The sequence below is a fragment of the Anastrepha ludens genome, chromosome 2 (genome assembly GCF_028408465.1).
Source record: "Anastrepha ludens isolate Willacy chromosome 2, idAnaLude1.1, whole genome shotgun sequence".
Taxonomy (NCBI): domain Eukaryota; kingdom Metazoa; phylum Arthropoda; class Insecta; order Diptera; family Tephritidae; genus Anastrepha; species Anastrepha ludens.
In genome coordinates, this window is record NC_071498.1 from 3,983,785 (window position 1) to 4,008,508 (window position 24,724).

At 38.4% G+C, this 24,724-nt stretch overlaps 1 protein-coding gene across 1 annotated transcript in view; it reads left to right on the plus strand.

Moving 5' to 3' along the window:
- The window catches only part of LOC128862139 (putative mediator of RNA polymerase II transcription subunit 26), a 59,265-nt gene extending 38,552 nt beyond the window's left edge, over window positions 1-20,713 (plus strand). The window contains exons 2-7 of the mRNA XM_054100605.1: window positions 14,193-14,286; window positions 14,960-15,041; window positions 15,212-16,360; window positions 17,361-17,492; window positions 17,690-17,767; window positions 18,548-20,713. Of these exons, the coding sequence (XP_053956580.1) occupies window positions 14,193-14,286; window positions 14,960-15,041; window positions 15,212-16,360; window positions 17,361-17,492; window positions 17,690-17,767; window positions 18,548-20,182 (3,170 nt within the window). The 3' untranslated portion in view covers window positions 20,183-20,713. The remainder of the gene's footprint in view (window positions 1-14,192; window positions 14,287-14,959; window positions 15,042-15,211; window positions 16,361-17,360; window positions 17,493-17,689; window positions 17,768-18,547) is intronic.
- Window positions 20,714-24,724: the final 4,011 nt, after the last annotated feature.

The following is a 24,724-nucleotide window of genomic DNA, read 5'->3' on the forward strand; positions in this document are numbered from 1 at the left end:
CTTCAGCATTTCCTACACCCTTTTCTTTTCCCCACCTTTAACTGAAAACAATATTTCGTGTATAGGCGAGAAATCTCGCATCTGAAGATCACGCTTATAGCCCGTCTTTTTTGCACCGAAGGTGCCAGTCCACAATTTCATGCTAAAAATATCTAAGGTTTCATTCTGATAATTTGATTATAATCGAACAAATTCATCGTAAAACAATCGTTTTAAAAATAGAAAGGCGCCAAAGAATGCTAAAAAACAAGTCAGGCGAATTCCGTAAGCACGTTTTTGCTGTAACAGAACAAAAAGCCAGCCTTTAGTTGCGCACGAACTAATCGAAAATAGGGAGAAAAACAATAGCTGCACGCTACAACTACAAAAACATCGGTAAAAATAGTATGCACAAGCAATGAAAGTCATTACAAGAACAATGAGTAGGCAGAAATGTAAACAAAGGCGAGCGAGCAGTCAAAAAAACCGGAATATGAAATCGTTTACAACAACTGCAGAGAAACTCCCGACAACAATAGCAGCAACCCAGAAGAGCCAAAAAGAAGAACAATCATGTCGATGGTGTGACCATTAGAGATTCTCATAAAATTAATCTCGCAATTCTATGTTTGGCAGCCGGTTGAAATGAACAGTGAGTGCAGCCAAAGAAAAGACTTAAGGCGCAAACTTGCAGTCGGTATATTCGTATGTACATGCACACATGCATACAAGTGAGAGATGAGTATTGGAAAGAAACGCAAAATAAGAAGAGTGCTGCTATAGATGCCTGCAATGAATGAGCACAAAAAGAACAAAAGTATTCAAGTAAAAGCAACAACAACACATAAGCATGCACGCTGTGGAAATAGCAACAGAGAGTCTATCCAAGCAAAATTAGCAGCAGCAGCAGCAGCTGCGACGTCGGCGACAGTGACGTTGTAGAATGTGGCTAAAAATGTAGGTCAAAAGAGAAACTAACGGTGCTATGTGCACGCATGAATGCCGGCGATTGTGCTGACTGACTTACCGACGAGGTGGCTGGCTGACAGACAGACTGACTTGCTAGAAGACACGGGCGCGCTAGCAGACTTGTTAGCTGGTTGAAAGTGATGAATTTCGTTTTATGTATTATCGATGTCGCTTGCTGGTGTGGCGTTCCTTGTGTTTGAGTGCAAGACTGAGAAGAAATTGTCGGAAATTGTTGGAAATTGCTGGCTCCTACTGTACATATTGAGTGAAATGTGCATTCGTTACCTGAATGCCGGTGGTGGGCACACAAAAGGAAGGATGGCGAAAAGGTTGCTGCGGCTCATATAGTAATAAGACATAGGAAAATGTATGTTTATCTTTTGTGAGCACTCAAAGGGAATAAAAAAGAAAGTAGGATTTAGTTGCATTGGTTTACGATTTTTCGCTTAGAACTTTAAATAATAAGTAAATTATTATAATTTTTTTGTGAACACATTTATTTAGTGCATAGCATAAGGGGTGGTTTATGAAATTTGCTGTATTAGAAACTCAAGTAATCTCTTTTTTTTTAATTCTTAAGAATTTGGGGTATGTACTGAAAATTTTGCCTACTTATGGGAGGGGTCCGCTTATGAGAAAATATAAAAAAGTTAACAATTTGTTATGGAAGGGCTGATAAAAACCTCCGCTTTTGGGATGTGTCCGCTGCACTTAATTGGATGTAGCTCCGTCTCATACAAAGTTTCGTGGTTAAATTCATTCCATATTTGACAACTTTGCTTATTTGCATTGTCGATCAAGTCCAAATAGGTCTTGGGTGCAATACTCAATTAAAATTCAACACGGAATGGCCATTCTGGGGAGTTTATCAATAAATTGATTGCATACTCAGAAGAAAATTTTGAACTATTAGATTTGATCATAAATGCATTCGTTGAAAACCCAACTGAAACTATATAAAAATCTAAATTTAAATTACAAAAATTTTAAAATAAGCAAAAATCTCCACCTGACTTAAATTCTACATATTTTGGGTGTTGTGATGAATTTCCGAAAACGCCGACAAAATCAACTTCTATTTTATAAGAGAAAGTAGACCATTTTTGGCGAACAAAGTTTTGTAAGGTTACATTAATTTTTGTGTATACCAGTTATTGCCAAGGAAATAAAAAAACAATGTTTGTTAAAAAATTGTTTAAGCAAAAAAAATTTTTAATTTTGAATAAAAAATCTTTTTTTTGGAATTATACAGTCAGCGTCAAAAAAAAGTGTGCATCACGCATTGATAAGTTTTCACTATTTATTTATTTTGTACTTTCAGTTGTTTTTGTATAAAAATATAGTTCATACTACAACAACCACCATATAAAGCAAAGCTTCGACATTTGTATATAATTTGCAAATATTCGTAAAATTTTCATCAAAATTTCAAACTTTTTACTCAGATTTTTTAAAAACATTTCTGGTACACAATTTTATAGATCATTGAATTTTGGTATAATAAAGTACAACTTTCAAGTAGATCCAAAATCACACTGATTTTTGAGAATTTTTTTCGGACGCGGTCTAATGCATTTTCGTCATTTAACGCCTGCTCCAATTTTTTTTTTTTTTTAATGGAAGAGAACTCCCAACACGTCAGCAGTAGTTCAAGAAAAATTCCAAAGCAGTTTACATATTATAAATATAATGCATACGTATAGGTGTGTGATGTAGATGTGTTCTTGAAGATATGCGAATCTTCTAAGTATTCTAACAAAAATAACAACAAAATCAACACCAATCGCAAAACTGCCTGCGCTGAAAAGAAAGTGAAACTTGTGAGTTGCTTTACGGGTCTTGCGTTCACTAAGTACTTGCGGTTATTAATGTTAATATAGTCGGCATTGCCATTACTGCTGTGCTTTTGCTTTACATCGACTGCGCGTGACAATTAAAACGAAAAAATTTATATGCAAGTAACCACGTGTCGTAGAAGTCAGTTAAAATGGGCGTAAATTGCATTTGTGTTACCCTGAAGGAGGTTGAAAAATACTGACTATAAGATATAGCACATAAGCACTATCTGCTTTGCTGTTTTGATTATTTAGGATTTTATACCTGTTTTTTGTATTGCACGATTTTGTAGAGCATGGCTCTACATGACCGAACTAGAATCGTAAAAATCAGCATAGTCCCTGAAAATTAAATCAACATTTTTTTTGCAAATATCAGCTTACTCTAAAAAATAAAGCATGAGGTATACTGTGGAACACCCCCTGTCGTACGCTTTTGAGAGACGTGGGACCTCAGAAAATATTAGGCTCGCACAAAAAGACACTTTTTGACAGTGTTTTGAGAGTAAAGGTTGATCCCGGAATTTCGCGATCCCGCAAATTGAAATCATGAAAACCTGGGAACCCGATATTCACCCTGAACCACAACTTTCTTAATTTCAAAAGTAGTTTAGTATTAAAAACGGGGAAAAGTGCGCAATAAACACACTCATCTTCCATACAAGGGTAATTTTCTCAGTTGTAAATTACAGGGTGTCAACAAAGACAAAATTCGGAAAACTTTCCAGTTTTTCTTTGTTAAAGTCGAAAATGCAAGCCAGGCCGCTGAAATTGTGAATGGTGTTTATGGTGTTATGGTCCTGACACTTTAACAGCTTACTTGCAATTTATGTTTCGTCGATTCTGTTCAGGCATGTTTGATGCCTGAGAAAATGCCGATAAAATCGCAGAAATAATCGAAGTTGGCCGGCGTGATAGTAGTCGTAGTATAGCTCAAGAGATAAAGATCGACCATAAAACAGTTTTAAACGATTTTGCGCAAGAATTTTACGCATCAATAATTAATTTATTTTTCCCCAAACTATATTTTGCTTAGGAAAAAAGCAATAAAAGTATGTATATGTGTGCGCACTGCTCTATAGATAAATAAATGGGAATATTCATGCAATTATATTCCTATATCATAGTTTACAGGTCAATATTAGCCCGCAGTCGATGCCCATATAGCATTTTCTTCCATATAAAAAACTTCCAATTGCATGCTTTATATGGAAGAAAATTGTCAACATAGCATACAAAATAATGTGTAAAAGTCAACGCAATTTTTCAGCGACTTCACACTTGCACTTTATTCCACTAAAATTAAGTGGGCTATAAAGGCCCTACTCAGAACATTTCTAGAGGCCATGCTTAGGTGAGATTAGGTTATGGTTGTAGTCGGTCTGCACGACCAACTCACTTAGAACCACAGGTCCGTTGTGATACCACTTTGCTACACGGGAACCTCATTTACCTTCCTTCGTGGAACCATTTTTTGGCTCTTATGAAACGTAGTATTGATCCCAACCCCACGCCAGACAGCTCTGTAAGAAATTAAAAAAGTATTTACCTAGACAACCTGTTCGGATTTTAGCTAGAGCTGGACAATTTCAAAGGAATTGCTCAACTGTTTCTTCCTCTTCCTCATATCTGCAACTTCTGCAATATTCATGGGAGAAAACTCCTAGTCTCGAGGAATGCCTGCCAAATAGTCAGTGACCAGTTAAAAGGCTATGCTTAAACAGTTGAAAATTCAGATACATTTTTGACGGGATAATGTCTTATAATTCGATTTAGCCGGCTGCACGCACGAAAAAATGTCGTTGCTCATTCGTCGTTACCTTGCTCATTTGTCGTTACCCTGCTCATTCGCCGTTACCTTGCTAATTGTCGTTACCTTGCTCATTGTCGTTACCTTGAATGAACTGCAAGCGAAAGCGCGGAACGAACGACAAAGCAAACGAACGGCAACGTTCGACATATTGCTCTCTCCTACTTAAGTGAGCGTATATATGTATGTACATATATAAATTCACGTATTTGTATTTGCATATGCCTTCTTATTGATTATTGAAGAATTTAAAATAAAACCAAGTTTGTTAATAATACCTGTTGTTTTAATGTTATTATTATTAATTTTTTTATTATATATGAAGGAAAAAATGTATGGTAATATTTACCACATACCTTATAAGATATGTTGTATACTAATATATGTATATAAACATGCATATGGCAAACCTCTAGGAACGCTCCATATTCCGTCGCCATTAAGTGTCGGCGTAGGTCTAGATGTAATATTCCTAGTTAACACTGATTCGGCTCTGAACTTAAGCTCCCATAAGGAGCCTTTGTCAACCCTAGCATGGCCTCCCTGCATGCAAAGACAACCATGGAATCGTCAATGGTGACTACGCATCGGAATATGGATAACGACTTAGAAGTTGGGGCCCACACAAAATGAATACAAACAATACAAAACTACAAACGACAGAAGAGGCTGAAGTATCAGCAAAAATCACAACAGCTATTGCAGATGGCAATAATGGCTGTGGGGACTTCCTTAAGAACCCTTTCCAAAGGAGTTCAAGGCTGACGCACTCGCCACCAGACACAGGAAGGACTAGATCGGCGTCACCGTGTATGCAGCACTTCGGTTTCGTGAAGGCGAAGAAATTCACCAAGCAATTGGCGATAAAGTCAAGGAGTTAGCGGAAATGATGGAGCTTCCAAAGCGAAACATCAATCAGCCAATGAGGGATCTGATAGCGAATATAGCGGATATCCATAAGAAACTAGGAAGATCTGTCTTTACCCCGATGAACCAGGCACCAAGAGGGACGAATGAGGCGAAACCTGTCATTCAAGACAAAGGGACGCAAGCATCACCTCTGATCAAGCGCACAACGGATTGCACGCCAAAGAGGGCAATTGTTAACGCCGCCGTAAGCTCAGCCAAAAGAAGCAAAACTAGCCGGGTTGAAGTCCTAAAGAATATGCCGGTTACAACGAATGAGCAAACAAGCACGGAAAAATGGCAATTGGTTAAATCGAAGAAGAACCAAAAGGGGTCTACGCAGAATACTCTAAAGCGAGACGATAAAAAGACGGAAAATAGCGACGCCAAAAACAATCGAAGACGGAGAAGACCACCACGTAAGGACGATATTGTAGTCAAAAGCGCTGGTAGCATCTCATATGCCGAAATCCTGAAGCGCGTTAAGACAGAGCCAAGTCTTAAGGAGCTTAGCAATAATATACAAGGAGTAAAGAAAACAGCCAAAGGAGAGTTACTGCTGCTGCTAGAAAAATCATCAGACCCAAATACCTCGAAGGTTCATGAAGCTGTTAAGGCGGCCTTAGGGGAAACTGTAGATGTCAGGGCGCTTACGGAGCTGAGGCAGGTCAAAATACGTGACCTTGATGAAATCACGACAAAGGAAGAAGTCCACGAGGCGGTAGCAAAACAATTTCAACAGCTAGAGGTACCTATCTCAGCCATCCTGGGTCTGCGAAAAGCTTATGGAGGAACACAAACGGCGACGTTAAAGGTAACACCGGAAATCGCTACCAAACTGGTGGAAGCTAATAAAATCCGTATAGGCCTCGTAATTTGTCGCATACGGGAGAAGATCGAGCCAAAAAGATGCTTTAAATGCATGGAATATGGGCATGTGGCAGTAAGCTGTAAAAGCACAGCTGACCTTACAAACACCTGCTTCAAATGTGGCAATAAGGACCACCAAGCCAAAAACTGCACACAAACAGCAAGCTGTATAATGTGCAAAAAGGAAAAGGCAAGTGATACGGCGCATGCGATGACCAGCAGTAAGTGCCCTCAATATCTGAGAGCTTTTAAAGATATTCGGCAGAAATGAAGATCTTGCAACTAAACCTTAACCACTGTGAAAGCGCCCAGGACCTACTCGAGCAGACTATACGGGAACACAAAATAGATGTTGCTATACTCAGTGAGCCCTATAAACACAAAAAAGGTAACGGCTGGGCCTCTGACACAACAGGCAAGTCAACGATTTGGAACTGTGGAGCAAATAGATCCCAACTGATGAGCGTGAATGCAGCCCGCGGATTCGTACGTGCACGCGTTGAAGGCACATACATTTACAGCTGTTATCTACCACCCAGCTTAACTCTGCTGGAAGCAACAGGCATCCTGGAGAACCTCGCCCAGGATGTAAAGGAGCATAGACCTGTCACCGTAGCCGGTGATTTCAACGCTTGTGCTGTTAACTGGGGATGCCCACGGACAAACCCTAAAGGGCAAGCCCTGCTGGAAGCGTTCGCTATGCTAGATATAGCCTTGAGGAACACAGGAAGTCAACAGACGTATCAAAAGGCGGGAACGGGGTCTATAATCGACCTTACCTTCGTGAGTTCTAGTCTTGTTCGCGACACGAAATGGTTCGTCAGCCAGCATTACACTCGGAGCGATCACCTCGCAATAATCTGTGAAATAAGGAAGCACGGCGAAGAAAGGTTCTCAAATAACTACGACACGCGGTACAAAGTTAAAACAATGGAGGCTGAGATTATCGAAATCATGCTGGCAGATGTAACTCTCGGAGGGGATGCATCTGAGAAAACAAAACAAACCATGAGACACCTAACAGAGGCATGCGACGCAGCCATGTCCAAAACGAGGCCCAATAAGCGCAACAGCGAACCTGTCTACTGGTGGACAGCAGACATTGCAGAACTGCGCAGCGAATGTTTAAGAGCAAGGCGAATCTACCAACGATCTAGGGGTACGGACAGTTTTCAAGAAAACCAGCTCCAATATAAGCAAAGAAGGAAGGCCCTAAAAAAGGCAATCAAAAACAGTAAACGCCGGTGTTTCCTGCAGCTACGCGACGATGCCGATAACGACTCTTGGGGCCTCGGTTACAGGCTTGTTATGAAAAAGCTCAAAGCCTTTAAGCCACTCCCAACAACATGCCCAACTACACTGCATAATGTAGTAGAAACTCTGTTCCCCGTCCAAGACACTATACGAGACCACGAATTGGTAGGATCCTGTGAAGGCGACCAAAATTTGCAGCTAACCAACAAACAAGAACTCCTTATGATCATAAAACGGATTAAAAATAATAAAGCTCCCGGGCCGGATGGAATCCCCAACGAGGCCTTAAAAGTTGCTATTCAAAGTCGTCCCGACATTTTTGTAGATCTCTACAATACATGCCTAAAGGAAGGTACATTTCCAACCCAGTGGAAGTTGCAGAAACTGGTTTTAATACCAAAAGGATCCAAGCCTGTGGAAGACCCTACAGGCTACCGCCCCCTGTGCATGCTCGACACTGCAGGAAAAATCCTGGAACGACTGATTGCAGTCCGTCTGGAGGCTGCTATAGAGGATGTAGGCGGTCTATCACCCCGACAATTCGGATTCCGGAAAGCCCGTTCAACAACAGATGCTGTGTCTGCAGTCAAGACCATTGCGCAGAAGGCAATTGAAGGTACTCGATGGCTAAACGGTAGCAAGGAGTATTGCCTAATTGCGACACTAGACGTCAAGAACGCCTTCAATACGGCGAATTGGAGCAAAATTCAGATCGCCCTTGATAATTTCCACGTTCCAAGGTACATTCGCAGGATTGTCGCCAGTTACCTTTCCGACAGAACACTGCGCTATAAAACCGATGCTGGGGTAAAAAAGCACAAAATAACTGGCGGAGTTCCACAAGACTCAGTCCTGGGACCCTTACTTTGGAACGTCATGTACGATGGAGTCTTGCGCCTCAGTCTGCCTCTAGGATCGCAAATCATTGGATTTGCTGACGACATAGCTGTTGTGGTCGTGGCCAAAACACTCCGTCGAGCCGAAGAAACATGCAACCGGGCTGTCGGCATGGTAAAGAGATGGTTATGTAACAGTGGTCTAACTCTTGCGGACCATAAAACTGAAGTTGTATTAATTAGCAGCAGGAAGATTGTGGAGTCAGCTAATATAATGGTGGGTGACCATGGTATAGAATCGAAGCCATTCATTAAGTACCTTGGCGTAATAATTGACCGTAGGCTCAATTTCAAAGAGCACTTGGTGTACGCGAGCAGCAGGGCGGCAGAAGCAGTAACTGCGCTAACACGACTAATGATGAATATTAGAGGCCCTAGGCAAAACAGCAGGAGACTTCTTAATACTGTGGTCTCATCGATTTTGCTGTACGCAGCTCCGGCATGGGCGGAAGCCACAAACTACAGCTCGTATGTGAAGTGTATGAAATCGGTGTACCGATTGAGTGCCCTCAGAGTGTGCTGCGCGTTTCGCACGGTATCGGAAGACGCCATTATGGTTATAGCAGGTCTACTCCCAATAAATTTAATGGCAAAAGAGTACGCTGAAGTTTACCAAAACAAAGCTACTTCAGAACGACAGACAATACGCAGGATAGCAAGAGAGCGCAGCCAGCGTTTATGGCAGGAAAAATGGAGCTCGTCTCCCAACGGACGCTGGACGTACCGTTTGATTCCCATTATTTCCAAATGGATTAACCGTGAACATGGACAGTTAGATTACTACCTGACCCAAATACTGACAGGACATGGGTGCTTCAAATCCTACTTATACAGGTTTAAGCACGAAGACGACCCGTACTGTTCTCATTGTGCACCAACTGCAGAAGACGAAGAACATGTTTTGTTTGTCTGTCCGCGATTTGCGTTAGAAAGGGGGGAACTAAGCACTAGGGTGGGGAAGCCAATTACGGCTGATAACCTAGTCGATATTAAGATAGAGTCCGAAGAATATTGGTCCGCTGTATGTAATATGGCAAAAATAGTAATCTCCAAACTGCGTAGCGCTGAACAACAGCGCAGATCTTCATGAAGAGGCAATAGGCCGCTCCCCCTTCCGTGAAGTACTACTTAACGGTTGTCCCGCGGGAGGGAAACGGAGCTGGGGTGGGTTTTTAGTGGGTGAGCCGAAAGGCAGGTCTCACACTTTTCGGCTTTCAATGCTTTGTGCCACCTCCATAAAACAAAAAAAAAACATGCATATACATATACAATTTCGCGCAATTTTCAAAAAGAACAAATCTATATGTAAAGATGCATACAAGTCATATGGACATATCAAATATATGAATCTATTCCGTACGCAAGCAAATGTAAGCTAATGTGCTTGGACTGCAAGCGAGAGCGCGTAACGAACGACAAAGAGCACAATCGGCCCCCGCGTTCGGCAACGTTCGACATCTGGCTCTGTCCTACTTGGGTGAGCATATATATGTATGTATTGCCATGTATATGCGCATTTGTATATAAATTCACATACTTGTATTTGCATATGCCTTCTTCCTGTGTGCATGGTAATGAACCATTTCTCTGTTGAGAATAGGACGATGATAGAAAAAGTAGGAAATGAAAGGGAGTGTTTCGAGTGTAAAGTGTCTTGAAAAAGGCAAATCGATGAGGGTGCCTCTTAGTGTTGTTGACTTATTAACGTCTGATACACAATCGAAATTGAACATATCTTTCATGAATTTGATAAATGTTTCGTCATTTTTCACGTTTGTATAAATGTAACTTGACCTATTCCATTGCAATTCCATTTACCCCCTCCTCTATATCCATACAAAATATCTATCAAACAAATAAAATTAAAATTTTGTTTTGAAAATTGCAACCCTTACATCAGCATTTTCTTATGACGCTGTCACGTTACACTATCGTCAGTAAACCGACTTTACAGACAACCTCTTTTTTTATTTGTTAAATATTTCTGAGTTTTGTTCTTTGGAACTTTGATTTATAAGGCTTGCGTTGTACAATGAAAAAATTAAGCTTGAAATTTAGCCTGGAATTATATGATGGTATATGAGCACAAGTGTATTTGTGTAAAAGTTTTCCATTTGAAGTTCTTTTTTGCTTTTTTAATTATGTTTTTGCTTTCTAAACTCTTCGCTTACCGCATCAAAATGTAAAATATCTCGATAACGAAAACAACAGAAAATATCTTAAGCGTACAATGTCCGCAGTTACTGATAAACGATATGCTAAGCAAGTAACCAATATGCAGGCACACATACACACATAAATTTATAACTGCACAAACATGCATAAATATAAATGAATTATAATATAATATTGCAAAGAAAATATTCCATGCGCATTGCAACACTTTGGAGCATCACTACAAAGGCTTCACTGCAGCGCAGCGACGCAGCGACACTCACCGCAGTTCATTTTAGTTCAGTTCACTTCTGGGCAATTTTGTTCGCTTGTTCATTTAACGCTTTCTACCTATTTAGCATTTATTATTTGTCTAGCTAGCGACTATCCTAACTTACCAGTGCACTTGTCTACTGCTTACTGCTGTCTACTACATTTCTACTACTTTTTTAATTCGATTTATTTTCTTATTTTACGCTTCATACTTGAATTTTTGTTTGTGAGTATTTATTTTGTATTTCTTTATTTTTTTTACATATTTATTTTGTTATAATTTACTTCAATTTCTTTGTGTCTAATTTGCTTGCTAACTATTTTTCAAAAAATAAACTTAATTTGCTCTGTGTTTTTGTAAAGATCCGGTATTGCAAAATGAATTCGATTTGTAATTTAAAATTCCTTGGCAATACAAAGAGTCAAAATACAAGTGTCAAGCTTCTACTGAAAGTTTCACACACTCGCACGCATACATGCATGCATTAACTGGTATACATTTATACACAAACTTTTCCATGTATATGTGTATGTGTGAGTAACGTGATTGCAAACAAACACAAAAGCAATGGCATCACACTTCATATATACACACACATACACAAACATGCATATATGCGCAGTTGAATTCGTATGTAGTTTGTGTGAAAGAAATTCAGAAATTCCAAAAACTATCTAACAGAAAGCACTTCAAGACTTCCATATGTGCATATGTGACGAGTGGCTTCTACTCATACATGAGCATTTCTTCACACACACACATGCACACATGGCATATGAGTAAGCTTACTTAATACAAGTATGAGGAAAAGCAGCACCGAGCAAGCAAGAAGCTCACTTCCACACACACACAAGCACATTCAAAGTGCATATGTGTATGTACATACGTATGTATTTGTGTGTTGAGCACAGAAAAAATTTCCAACGTCATAAGCGAAAGTGAAATCTGCTAATGAATTCTTCAACGTTGAATAGTTTTCGGTGATTACAACAGACCAGTCCAATCAACAACGCAAATCGAGTTTTAAGTTCAAGTCAAATTGAATGTGGACACACGAGTAAACGGTACTCGTATAAGCATTACCACGGTTTTTATGTTTATATGTATGTGCGAGTATGCATGTATGTGCATGTAATGTTTGAGTTGTGTATAAGCACAGTTTGTTGTTGTAGTTATAACTGAAATTTGATAAAATAGAAGCGCAAATGAGTTAAAGGCATTTCGGTAAGAAGAAGATTCATTACGACAATAACGCATTTGTGGCCTCTGCGTGAGTGTGTGTTTGTATGTGAATGTGTGTGTGGATTTTTAAGTTCCGCCAAATAACTGTCACTTTCTTTGGGATTATTGGTTGGGTACGGAATGGAAGTTTCCACGCACATACATATTTACATGCAACGTTTGTAAAACCCCTTCTTTTGGAGGCACTCATCAAATACACGCATACATACTCATATATATGAACTCAAACATACTTATGCGTGCGGCTAAATGCTTCGAAGAAAATATTTGCATATATCCAATCGATTAAGTCTTTTATTTAGTATTTTATTGATTTGCCAAAGGAAGTTTCCACCAAACCACCTCTCCAGAAGCTCCTTATACAATACTTCTTAGTTGTGTCACTCGAAAGTGCGAATAAGGAGGGGCAAAGGTAGTAAATCCGTACAGAAGATAAGATAGATTCTCACTCTAAAACCCAATTATTAAAATACTTATCCTTTAACTATGGATGTGAATATAGTCATATTGTTGCTGTTGTTGTTGTAGCAGCAGTCATGATTTCTTCTCCTTTTCTTTAGCGCTGCTGTAATCAGCGGGCGTTTAGACATGTCCGGCGAGAACGCGCCAGTCGTTATTTGTTTCCCGTGCTAACTGAGTGAAAATAGAAGTGCAAGGCCCCAACTTCTCCACTCGGCCTTTCCAGTTCATGGCAGAATTTTTACTTCCTCCGCCACCACCACCATTCAACGAATTGAATACTTTCTAGGTTGTTAAGGCCAAGCCAGCAAGGTCGCTGGATTTTTAATCTTTGCGGCTCTGATGCCTACGGGGTACCCAAAGTGCCTTTTGTTGGCAATCCCAAGGGAAATCTTATTCTGCTTTAAAGTCATAACTGCCAATAGTCACGTGGTTACTGTGACGTAAATGAGCTGGCTCTTTAATTGATTATAGAGATACTTCGTCGTGCATTGGCAAAATATACTATCCGATGAATTGAAATATTGGTAAAGGAGTTTTCATTAAATTTTGCTGGCCCAAGGTTTCAGAGGGCCACAAGCCAAGAATAGAACATATTGCATAAATATTTAAATACCAAGTGCTTAAGTTCATAAGTACATAAAATAAAGTTCAAAAGAGCATAAGTTCATAAGTACTTAAGTTCGTAAGTATATAAGTTCATAAATACATATGTAAGTTCATAAGAAAATAAGTACAAAAACACATAAGGACATAAGCACCTCAGTACAAAAGTACCTAAGTGCATAAATACAAAGTTCATGAAATTTACATGTAAGAACATAAGTACAGAAGTATTGTACATACGTTCATAAGTGCTTATGTTTATAAGTACATAAGCCCATAGGTTCATAAGAATATAAGTTCGTAAGTTCCGAGGTACATAAGCAAACGTGCATATGAATATAAGTACAAAAGCGCATAAGGACATAAGTGCAGAAGTACATAAGTTCATAAGCGCATAAATCTATATGTAATTCATAAGTACATGAGTACACAAGCTCATAAGTGCATAAACACAAAATTCATAAGTTCTTAAGAGCATAAGTACAAAAGTACATACTTTCACTAGTACTTAAGTTCATATATAAGTATGTAAGTTCACATGAACATAAGTACATATGTACAATACAAAAGTAAATAAGTTCTTAAATACATATGTAATTTTGTAAGAACATGAGCACAAAAGTTCATAAGCTCCTAAATACATAAGTTCACAATACATAAGCTCTTAAGTTCATAAATACATAAGTAAGTTCATGATTGCAAAAGTACAAAAATTCATAAACTCACAAGTACGCTAGTTCATACATACATATGTATATTATTATGTAAGTTCACTTGAAAGCCTCACTACAAGCAGATCTCGAAATGGTCGCACGTCGTATACTTTTACATACATTTACTTATATCAAATCGCTCTTATTATTTAATTTTCTTTTGTAGCTTTCACTTTCATATTAATTACCGTATTTCTAACTGCTCACTCTTATATTTCTTTGCAGGGGAAGCAGAAAAAGTCAAAACATTGATCAGATTACGTGCGGAACTCTCGCCGTTATTCACAGGCAAACGTAATGCCTCTAAATATGCATGGGCGTAAGTAAACTATAACAAATAAGCAGATACAAATTAAAAAAAAGTATATTTCATAATTTCACAAAAAATTATTATCCCGATCTAGAATTTTTTTGCTTTACTTAATAGCAACAAAAAGTTGTAAGTGAAAAGAAATTATGCAAAATTTGGCTGAGAAGTACAAAGAACTTTCGATAAAGCAAGAATCTGCTCCTTTGTACTTCAAAGGCATTAAAAAAAAATTTTAATTCTTTAACTTTTATAATTTTTTCTAAGTTGACCTTTACTAACTGTAAAATATATAAAAACTTCTATTGATTATAATATTCTTGTATTAATAAATAACATTAAAATTATGAAAAAATTGTAAGTTTTAAAAAGTACAATTTATTGAAGGTTAATTAACGTTTATTCAAAACAAAAAAAAATTTTAATTATTATTATCACCAGTTTTTAGTTTCTAAAATTTTGTATATTTTTTTGTAAACGGAATCAAGCCGAATTTTATCCATCCTACACTCATTCTTTCTTTCTTTCTCTCTGATCCCCTTTTTACTTTATCTTTCATCCTTTCTCTTTTTCTCCGCCATGGCCATTTTCATGCATTCCACTTCCTCTCTCTCCAATAACTCTGCCAATCAACGTTGTCCATCTAATACACTTCCGCTTTTATTCCCACCCCAACAATTTGTAGGGTTGTCGAGCGCAAATTGAATGTTCCGCTGCCGCTTTCGAAGATCATAAAAAAATGGAACAACCTGCTGCAGGAATACAAGGTAAGTACTAGCTCCAATTAGCAGATAACTTTGCTGGATCACCCATACTAATACGTTACGTATGTCGTTTTTCCATTGCCGCTCATCATATGCTTCTCATCACTCTCAAAACCAACCACCCGATCTCTCTTTCTCTATCTTCTCCATTTCACCAACCCCATTTCGTACAGGCCATCAAGATGTCCGAGGAGCCAAAGCGTCGCGAATGGCCTTTCTTCACACTCATGGACGTCTATTTCAGCGATCAGGTCAACGATCCTTCGTTGCGTCTATTTTCCTCTACCAAAACGCTGCGCGAGACCATCGATGACAGCGTCTTCGAAGAGGATCCCATTATTGTGTCCGCCATTGAGGCAGCCACTTCGGGCGCTTACATGGACATTGACGAGCTGATACGCCGTCAGAAAGAGCGCGCCGAGAAGAAGTATGCGCTGGGTGGTAGCAGCATTGGTGATTACAAATACGACATCAAACCGATGCTGCAGAACAGCAAATTCAACAGTAACGACACGCTGAAGCTTTCGAAGAGCGTCGATGATCTGAGCATGCAACAGTACAAAATCAAGGACGAGCTCATGCGCCAACACGAGCAAGAGCAGCAGGAAAACATACTCAAGATCAAACAGCATGCGCGCCAACAGCAGCAACAAGCCCAACAACAGGCACAGCAGCAGGCACAACGCGAACGCGAGCGTGAACGTGAGCGTGAACAGCAAGCGCAACAGCAACAACAACGTTATCTACATGCTGCGGCTGGGCAACAACAATTGCCGCCACCACCATCACCACATGCAGTACATCGCTTGCCACAACAACCAACACCACCACCAGGCCTGCAACATGCCTTGCAACAGCAACATCAACATTTGCTGCACCAACATCAACAACAACAGCAGCAACAGCAACAGCAGCATCACCTCCATCATCAGCAGCAACAACAGCAACAACGTCAGCAACAGTTGCAACAACAACATCAACAACAACAACAGCAGCAGCCACAGCAATTGTCGCCATCCATTGCACTGCCACCGCCACCCACACCGCCCACCACTGCCCAGCAAATACATATCCAAACGGCCCAGCATCAGGCTACCCAACAACAATTGCACTTGCAACAACAACAGCAGCAGCACAATCCACACCACCCACAGCAGCAACAACAGCCCTATGCAGATCCCAACACAATCGATCAGTACCTGCTGTCGTGGAACAATTTCCATGGCAATATGTGTCGCGGCTTCCACACGCTACAGAAGGACGAAAAGATGGTGGATGTGACGATTGCTGCCGGTGGGAAAATATTCAAAGCACACAAACTCGTAAGCATACAAATGAACGTAGCATTCCTTGGTGGAAAGACGAAGGTCCTGTAAATTTTTATTTAAAAAAATATTTGTATACCAAGTAGCTGTTTGATTCACGGATTAAATTTAAAATTTTTCTTAGCATTTCTTACTCTCTAGTCTCTTTTGTTTATTTAGCACTTATAGTATTATTGAAAGCACGAAGCGATTTTTTAGACGATTATCATTTGTTCGACGAACATCATTTTTCGTTTGTTTTTTTAATGGATCTCAAAAGCAACTGTTTACTTAGAAAATTAGTTTTGGTCGGTCTTTTCCCTGGCTGGAATGGCACTGACAGAAAATTGTTTTGTACTTAGGCATTCCTTATGTAAAGGGATTTTTAATAAGAGGTGTTGTTTTGTTAATAGTGGAAAATAACATCTGGCAAATGACCACCACGACCACGCTTACAGGGCAATATCCTTTTGATGAAATGTTCCATAACCAAAGTGGCTGCCCTATGCCCTCGATAGACTCGCGAATCCCATCTTTGAGGTCTTGAATCGACCCTGGGCTGTTGGCGTAGACATCCGCTTTCACGTGGCTTCAAAGAAAAAAGTCACAAGGTGTTAAATCACAAGATCTCGGTGGCCAATTGTGATCACCTCTTCGAGAGATAAGACGGTCCGGAAACTTTTTCCCGTAAAAGATCAATGGTTTCGTTGCTTGTGTGGCACGTAGCGCCGTCTTGTTGAAAATAAACGTTTCCCAGATCAATACCATCCAATCCCGGCCATGAAAAATCGTTAATAATCTATCGATAGCGATAGATAACACCTGTTATTGGAAAACCGTTTATTATACAAATTTTAGTATTTTTTCCTATTATTTTTTTCCTAATTTTTTCTTTAAAATCTTTACATTTCTTTTATACTATAGTCTCTGTCTTTATATCTCTTTCGGTTTTTCCATCCATTCCTTGTTCTATAACAACTTCAACTTATAATTTGTTATCCCTCTTTCATCTCCTCAGGTACTCTCGGTTTGTAGTCCATACTTTCAACAAATATTTCTGGAGAACCCATCAAGCCACCCTATACTTTTAATGGCCGATGTAGAAGCACCGCACATGGCTGGTCTACTGGATTTCATGTACAGTGGGCAGGTAAGTTATTTGATTGTTATCAACATTTTCAACTTTTTGACGCCGAATCGTTAGAATGCACTGTTGCAGAATGCACTGTACTTTTATTAAAACATAAAAAAAAATTAAATACAAAGAAAAAAAATTAAAACTTAGTAACTCGTCGCGCGCCTATTATTTTGAACACAGTTGTATGTATCTGGTTATTGTTTTTCCAGGTGAATGTTAAATATGAGGACCTTCCAGTTTTCCTAAAAGTAGCCGAAGCAATGAAAATCAAGGGACTACATACAGAGGTAAGTTGATGTTGAAAATATATTTTATTTATCTAAATATACCGATTTCAATAGCGGCCAAGAGAAGATATGGCATAGCATAACTGCGGGGTATTGCAGGTGTGTTTTTTCATAGTATTTTTGAATAGAAGCGACCGTAAAAACTGGGTTGTTGTGAGCCGTCAATATATATTTTTGATATTTTTAAATCCCAGCTTTATAGACTCTACTACTATTATTAGGAAAGATAGGTTTAAAAACTATTTTATAAATATTTTATGTAAAAAATATTCTTTTACTGGCCGTGGAAGGCTTTGTCTTAAGAGGTTCCGAATTTCTCGGCTGTGGGACTAAAAATTCTCTGCCTGCACACACCGTAGTCGTCATCAGAGTAGGGAGCTCTCATACAAGGTATTACTTTCATTTTTATTGGGAAAGGCGGTGAGTTCCCAGAACCAGAAGACGGTTTCGCCTTCTCACATTAGTTTGCTCCCAAACGGGTGTTGGGAAGTTACCAAGGTGATGCGTGGGTGAAGCCCGGAAATTGTAAGCGGCACAATGATCCCAATCTCTTACAAAAATGTGAAAAAGGGATGCAATTTTGAACTTACCAACGAATAGCAAGCAAAACCTATATATTAATTACCAACCATTTAGTTTCGAAAGCTCTTAACTTTAGAATTTGCCAGTATGTTTAACAATATGATTCCTTAGTCATCTAAAGCTTCCTCTATCATGACTCAATTAATAAAAAATACTACTTCTTTAACCAATACCTCTTATTCTTACACTTTTAATTAGAAAAACATGAACGACGATAAGGATAATGGCTCTCCACATGATGGGGACTCCTCGGCAACGCCAACCGGCTCCGGCACCCAATGCCATTTCGATCGCGCCACACATAGCGTTAACATAACGGGTCACCCTTATGGACAATCTCCATTACAACCACAACAACTGATCCAACAGCCACCAGCACCACCCCCACCGCAGTCAGCCGCTCAGGCGGCACTTGAACATAGCATGAATGGTACCGGCGGACCACTCTCACCCTCGCCCGGTTTTGGCAGCTTTCGTGATCACATCAAAACCAAAACCAGCTTCGCCGAAACATTTATGAAGAATCTCAGTCGTAATAATAATAATAATAGCAGTATCAATAACTACAATCACTTGGGCAATTCATTGCCGGAGTCGACCGCGGTGACCCGCAAGCCGGATAATTTCGCCATTTTGCAAGCAAACAGCAAAAAGATTTTGGACACGTCAAGGAAGCCACACAAATACCTGGCGAAACGAAAGATACTGATGCATTACAATGAGGAAATGAATGAGAAGCGCCGAAAGGAGATGGAATGTTATGGCAATGAACCCGATGCGAATAGCAATTCGGAAGTCACGCTGGTGGAGGACACAGCAACAGCACCGGAATCCTTGGGTCTAACGTCAGTCGTCTCGGTGAGCACTGTGAGCAACAGCAGCAGCAATAACTACAAAATACGACTCATGGAAAAACATCAGAATGATACAGCCGCAGCAGCAGCAGCTGCATCTGCTGCTGCCATCGCCGTCGCGACTGCAACCACATCGAAGCACAATAACAATGATAAAACAAATAATGATAAGGAGTCACATGCCCACAAAGAACCCACGCGGATGGAAGAGGAAGCAACGGAAGCATTGAATCTCGTGCAAAATAGTACCAACATCAGTGGAGCCAACAATGGACAGAAAACTGCAGCCGACAGGGATATGCATGCTAAGGAGTCGGCGCCTACTGTCGCCATTACACCGCTAGTGCCGTTGATCAATATCAAAGTGGAGCAACCGGATTTGAGCTACAATATGGGAAACAATACAGGCAGTGGTCTCAGCAGTGGAGCGAGCAGCAGCGCTTGCAGTATTGGTGGCCGAAGTAGCACGAGCACCTCCGATGAAGATGAATTAGAGCGAGAGCGTGAACGAGAACTCGAACGTGCATTGGAACGAGAGAGAGAGCATGAATGTGAGCGTGAACGTGAAAGAGAACGTACAATAGAACGGGAGCGCGAACGGGAACGGGATCACAGCCAATATCACGCTGATTACAATAATGATGAAATTGAGAGAGATTCAAATAACAACAACAGCAAGGACACGGCAAACTTAAATAAGAATGCGGCGCTCATACAAGCGATCACACGTAATATGGAGCATCCGAAGAGCGACAACAACAACAACCACACGGAGCTCGATCTGAGTAATACACATTTGGGGGGTTTGGGATTAGTAACGGGCATTGCCGACAATGATACCGTTAAAAATATAGCGACAGCTGAAATTTTGTGCGGACTAAAGAGTAAAGTTTTCAAAATGGAGAAATTAGATGAGGAGCGAGAACGAGAACATGAAAATTGTCGAAGCTTAAGTGAGATAAAAAATGCGGGCGATTGACAATTGAGCGCATTTAGACGTAAGGCGCATTGAGGGGTGGGGAATGAGGGTATTAATAGGCACAACGAGGACAAAGAAGATTAATAAATTGGCAAGGCAATTAGCAATTTGTGGCCGCAAAAAATGTTGAAGCAATGGAAAGGATCATTTTTTCGAATTTGCTGAAAACATTTTCTTTTTTTCTGCTTTGTGGGATAAAACGCCGTTGGATTAATTGATATGTTGAAGTGCATTTGTTTTATTTTTTATAATTTTTGTTAATTCATAGTTATTTATTTTTACTTTTATGCATACAAACGTACATATTTTTATTTTCTCCATTAATCTAGTAGAAAAAAACACCTTAAATAGCTTAAGTTAAAATACAAAATAAAAATTAGATTTAAGAAAAACGAGAGGAAGAGGAAGAAGAAGTAGAAGTAGACGAAGCAGAAAATTTATTAGGAAAAAATTAAATAAACAATTCAGAGTAGCGATGGAGGAAAGGTGTTTAAGGGGATTGGAAAAAAATCAAAGCCTACCTTTTATGGCACAAGCGAAATAAAATTTTAAAAATAAATGAATTTTATCGTAATTTGGCAGTATGAAGTGAATGACTTTGCAAAAAATATTTGTTCTGCGCTAAAAATTTGCAGACAAAAATATAAAAACTATTTGATAAAATTAAACAAAATTCGCATATGGTTAAATTCAAAGTATGTTTGCATAATTTTACCTGATCTACAAGCCTTCAGAATGAACTAAAAAAATATATATATAAATAAAAACAAATTTTAAATAAATACTTTAAATGATTGCTGCAGCTTAACTTGCCAGCTCTATTTTACTTTCCTTTTAAAAGTTATTAAAACATTTTTACTGTTTAATACTAGAGGGAAATAAATATATAAAATAAAAAACAAAAATTTTATAATTGTAGAAAAACTAAAGCAAAACAAGCCTATAAAATCCTCAACAAAGCAAAGGTTTTAAAAATTATTTTTATTATTAATTTATTATAAATTCTAAGTGCAAAAACTTACTAGTGCGGGGAGCGTAAGGCAATGCTGAAGCCGGAAAGTTGGCACAAAAATTAAGTAAAACATAAAAAAAAATATTATATATGTATACCATCGCAACAAAAATATTTAAAATTATTTTTCGAAATAACTGCAAATAATTATAATTTCAATTTTTTATACTTTTCTGCAATAGCTATTGTTTTACGCACTTTTGAAACAAACAAAAAATTAAATTTTTTTCAACATTTTTTTTCAAAAAACAAAAACATTTGAATATTACTTTTCTCAATCTTTCATTCACTAATTTTACATATTTACATAAATAAAAAATAAAAAATCAATATAAATTTTAAGTTTCTAATCCTAAAAACAAATTTAAGTAAGATAAATTTTGCTTACACTAAAATAGTAGATGTCATTATTTTAAAGGAAGCGCACATGCAACTATTTTATATTTAATTAAAAATACGTATAATTCTCTATTATTTATAAATGCAATAACAACTTGTAAGTACAGTTAAGTTAAACCGCCGCCGTTTTAATGAGCAAAGAAAATTCACCACATTGAGAATTGGCAGCAAAAATAACAGAATCGCTTCACAACCTACGGTAACTATAATCCACCACAGTGCTTCTAAAACTACGGTGGCTCTCAAAGCGAGGAGGGTTTTGTTGAAAAAGTCAGTCGATTTTAAAGTCACGAGTGTGTGTGTGTGTGGAATTGCCTTATCGCTAACGCCTGTGACTCCATAATTTTTCATACTTATTTATTGACTTAATATATACATATTATACATACATACATACAGAAGAGAATACATAAATACAACTTTGCATGCATATTTCCAGTTATTTCCAGTTAATGTATTTAACACATTGCATTGAACTCATTTATTTGCTCGTACAAAAATTTGGTGTATAAAGTTTATAAACAAACGTACATACATACATACAGACATACATATTGTACAATTATAACATTTTTTTCTTTTCGCATTACTGAAAATGCAAAACTTTGTTAAAACAAAAATTGTTCAATAAAGCAATCGTACATAAGTTAATTTTGATAAAATTGAAAATTCATTACAAAAATAAATAAAAAAACATTGTTTTATTTCATGAAAATAAGTTATTGTAAGTGACAAGAAGATTTTAAGTACAACTACATACATATGTACGAACCACATTTTTTATATTAAATTGCATAATTAGGCGGCTCGACACTAACACTTGAGCTTAGCCTAATTGTCCATAAAGAACAACGCAATCATTCCAGCACCGACCTAACACTTCAATACAATTTTTGTGGAACGATTTGTTTTTGCTTTAAAATAGGTCTCAGTTTCAGCGATAACCTCTTCAGTCGAGCGAAATTTCTTACCGGAAAGCATTTTTTAGGTCTTCGTACAGTCAGTAGTCCCTGGGAGGCAAATCTGGCGAATACGGTAGATGTGGGAGCAACTCGAATTTCAGTTTATCTAGTTTTGAATTTACGCCAACATTTGTGAAGCAATGCGCTGTGAATTGGTATTTTTTGTGACGCTCGCATTGGCAGCATCTTCGAAGATTTTAATTTTCAAAAGTATGCATTTCCCTTCTCTGCAAAAGGCATGCACTCTCGGCGTACTTATTCGCGAAAAGGAGAACCTCGGCGTCGTTCTCTCCTCTTCATCGTATAAATCAAACAATGCTCTCAAACAAGCAAGAGCGGGAGCCCAACGTCCAGTACGTTATTTGATGATATTTTCAAAATGACGACAACACAACATGGGGACAGCCATTTGCACTTAAAATATTGTCATCGCATTCAATCGAATTTGACAGTTGTTATAAAATGAACAATTATGTGTTGAGATGTTGAGTAACTGCCAAAAGGCGTAATTTTAATAGAATTGGCAAACAGCAAAAAGATATTGTTTAGCTGAGAACGAGTAGGAGAAACAAGAAGTGAGGGAGTATTACCTGGGCTTCTGGCTGTGCACGTTTATAGATTTACTTAGGGGGCGTGCATGTCAGAGATGCGATAAGCGATAAGAGCGTCGATAAGAGCAGCGACAAAAGCATAGCGTCGAGCTATAGTTTTGTGTGGTGTATAAAACAGAGCTGCGATAAGAGCGTTAGTTGCATTTGCAATTTAAGTTTTGAAAAGAGAAGAGTTATAATATTTATAATAATGAGTGATTCAGAGGAAGAAAATATGTTGTTGTTGACGCCTACTGCTGCATATTATCATCTACATAATACTGTAAGGGAAAAACGTCAGTTTTCGGCGCATCCTATAAACCAAGCGAGACTAGAACTCGGAGAATTTCACCATCTCTATAATAGTTTGAGACAGGATCCAAAAAAGTTTTTCGAATATATGAGAATGACAAGCGATACATTCGATTATATTCTGTCTCAAATTTCGAATCGACTGCAGCATAATTGGCAAAACTGACATAACAGACCAATCTTGCAAGAGGAGCGATTGATGCTTACAATAAGATACATATGTACGAATAATTTTATTGGAGAAAAATTAACATATTCATTGGTAAATAACAAAAAAAAATGAAATATTTTAAACATTTAGAATATTGTGAATCTAAATCGGATATTCATTGTTTTGTGCATTGTCATCACATCTAGCCGTGGTGTTTTCAGTGTTACATTCAATATAAATAGGTATTGATTTATTAACCAGTTCATGTGTCAGCTACAATACTTTGCCACAATTTATCCAAAATGAACCTGTTGTGGTGATTTGGATCTTTTTGATCCCAAATTGCAGGTTTTAAAGATACTGCACTTATAAAATCTTCTGTGTCCATCATCGATAATAGCGAAGAAATTACTAGCCTACAATTTCTACGCTCTTATCGATGATAGCGAGCGAAGAGTGAGTTAGCGCGCTGCTCCGACATGCACACTTCTATTAAAATACATGCATTAATTTTCTACGCTTCGCTCTTATCGACGCTCTTATCGCTTATCGCATCTCTGACATGCACGCACCCTTATACAAGGACGCGAAAAATTAATCATCCGTTTTGTTTTTGAATCACTTTTTACTAAATACAAATAAAACTTCAGGTGATGGAAATGTACTAAAAGGTGGTGCAAAATTAACCACCCCATTTAGTTTTTCAATAGCTTTTTAACTAAATACCAAAAACCTGATTTTGAGTGATGAAAATCTTTATGTTGACCTTTATTATTATAAAATTTCTTCTAGGGCGATTACAAGGGCCACCTTGCTCATCAAAAATAGGTGCCGTTCGGAGTCGGCTTGAAACTGTAGGTGCCTCCATTTGTGGAGCCACATCAAGACAGACGCCAATAATAGGAGGAGGAGCTCGGCCGAAAAGAGTATATGCGGTAATATATATATATATATATATATATGTGTATATATAAGTAATCAAATAAAAATTTGGATGATTAATTTTGCGCCACCTTGTACTATTTATGCAGTGTAAGCTTTTAATTTACCGTTTCAGCGATGCAGCGATATGATCGGTAAATGAAATGGTAAACAAAAGCGTAACTTGCTGCATGT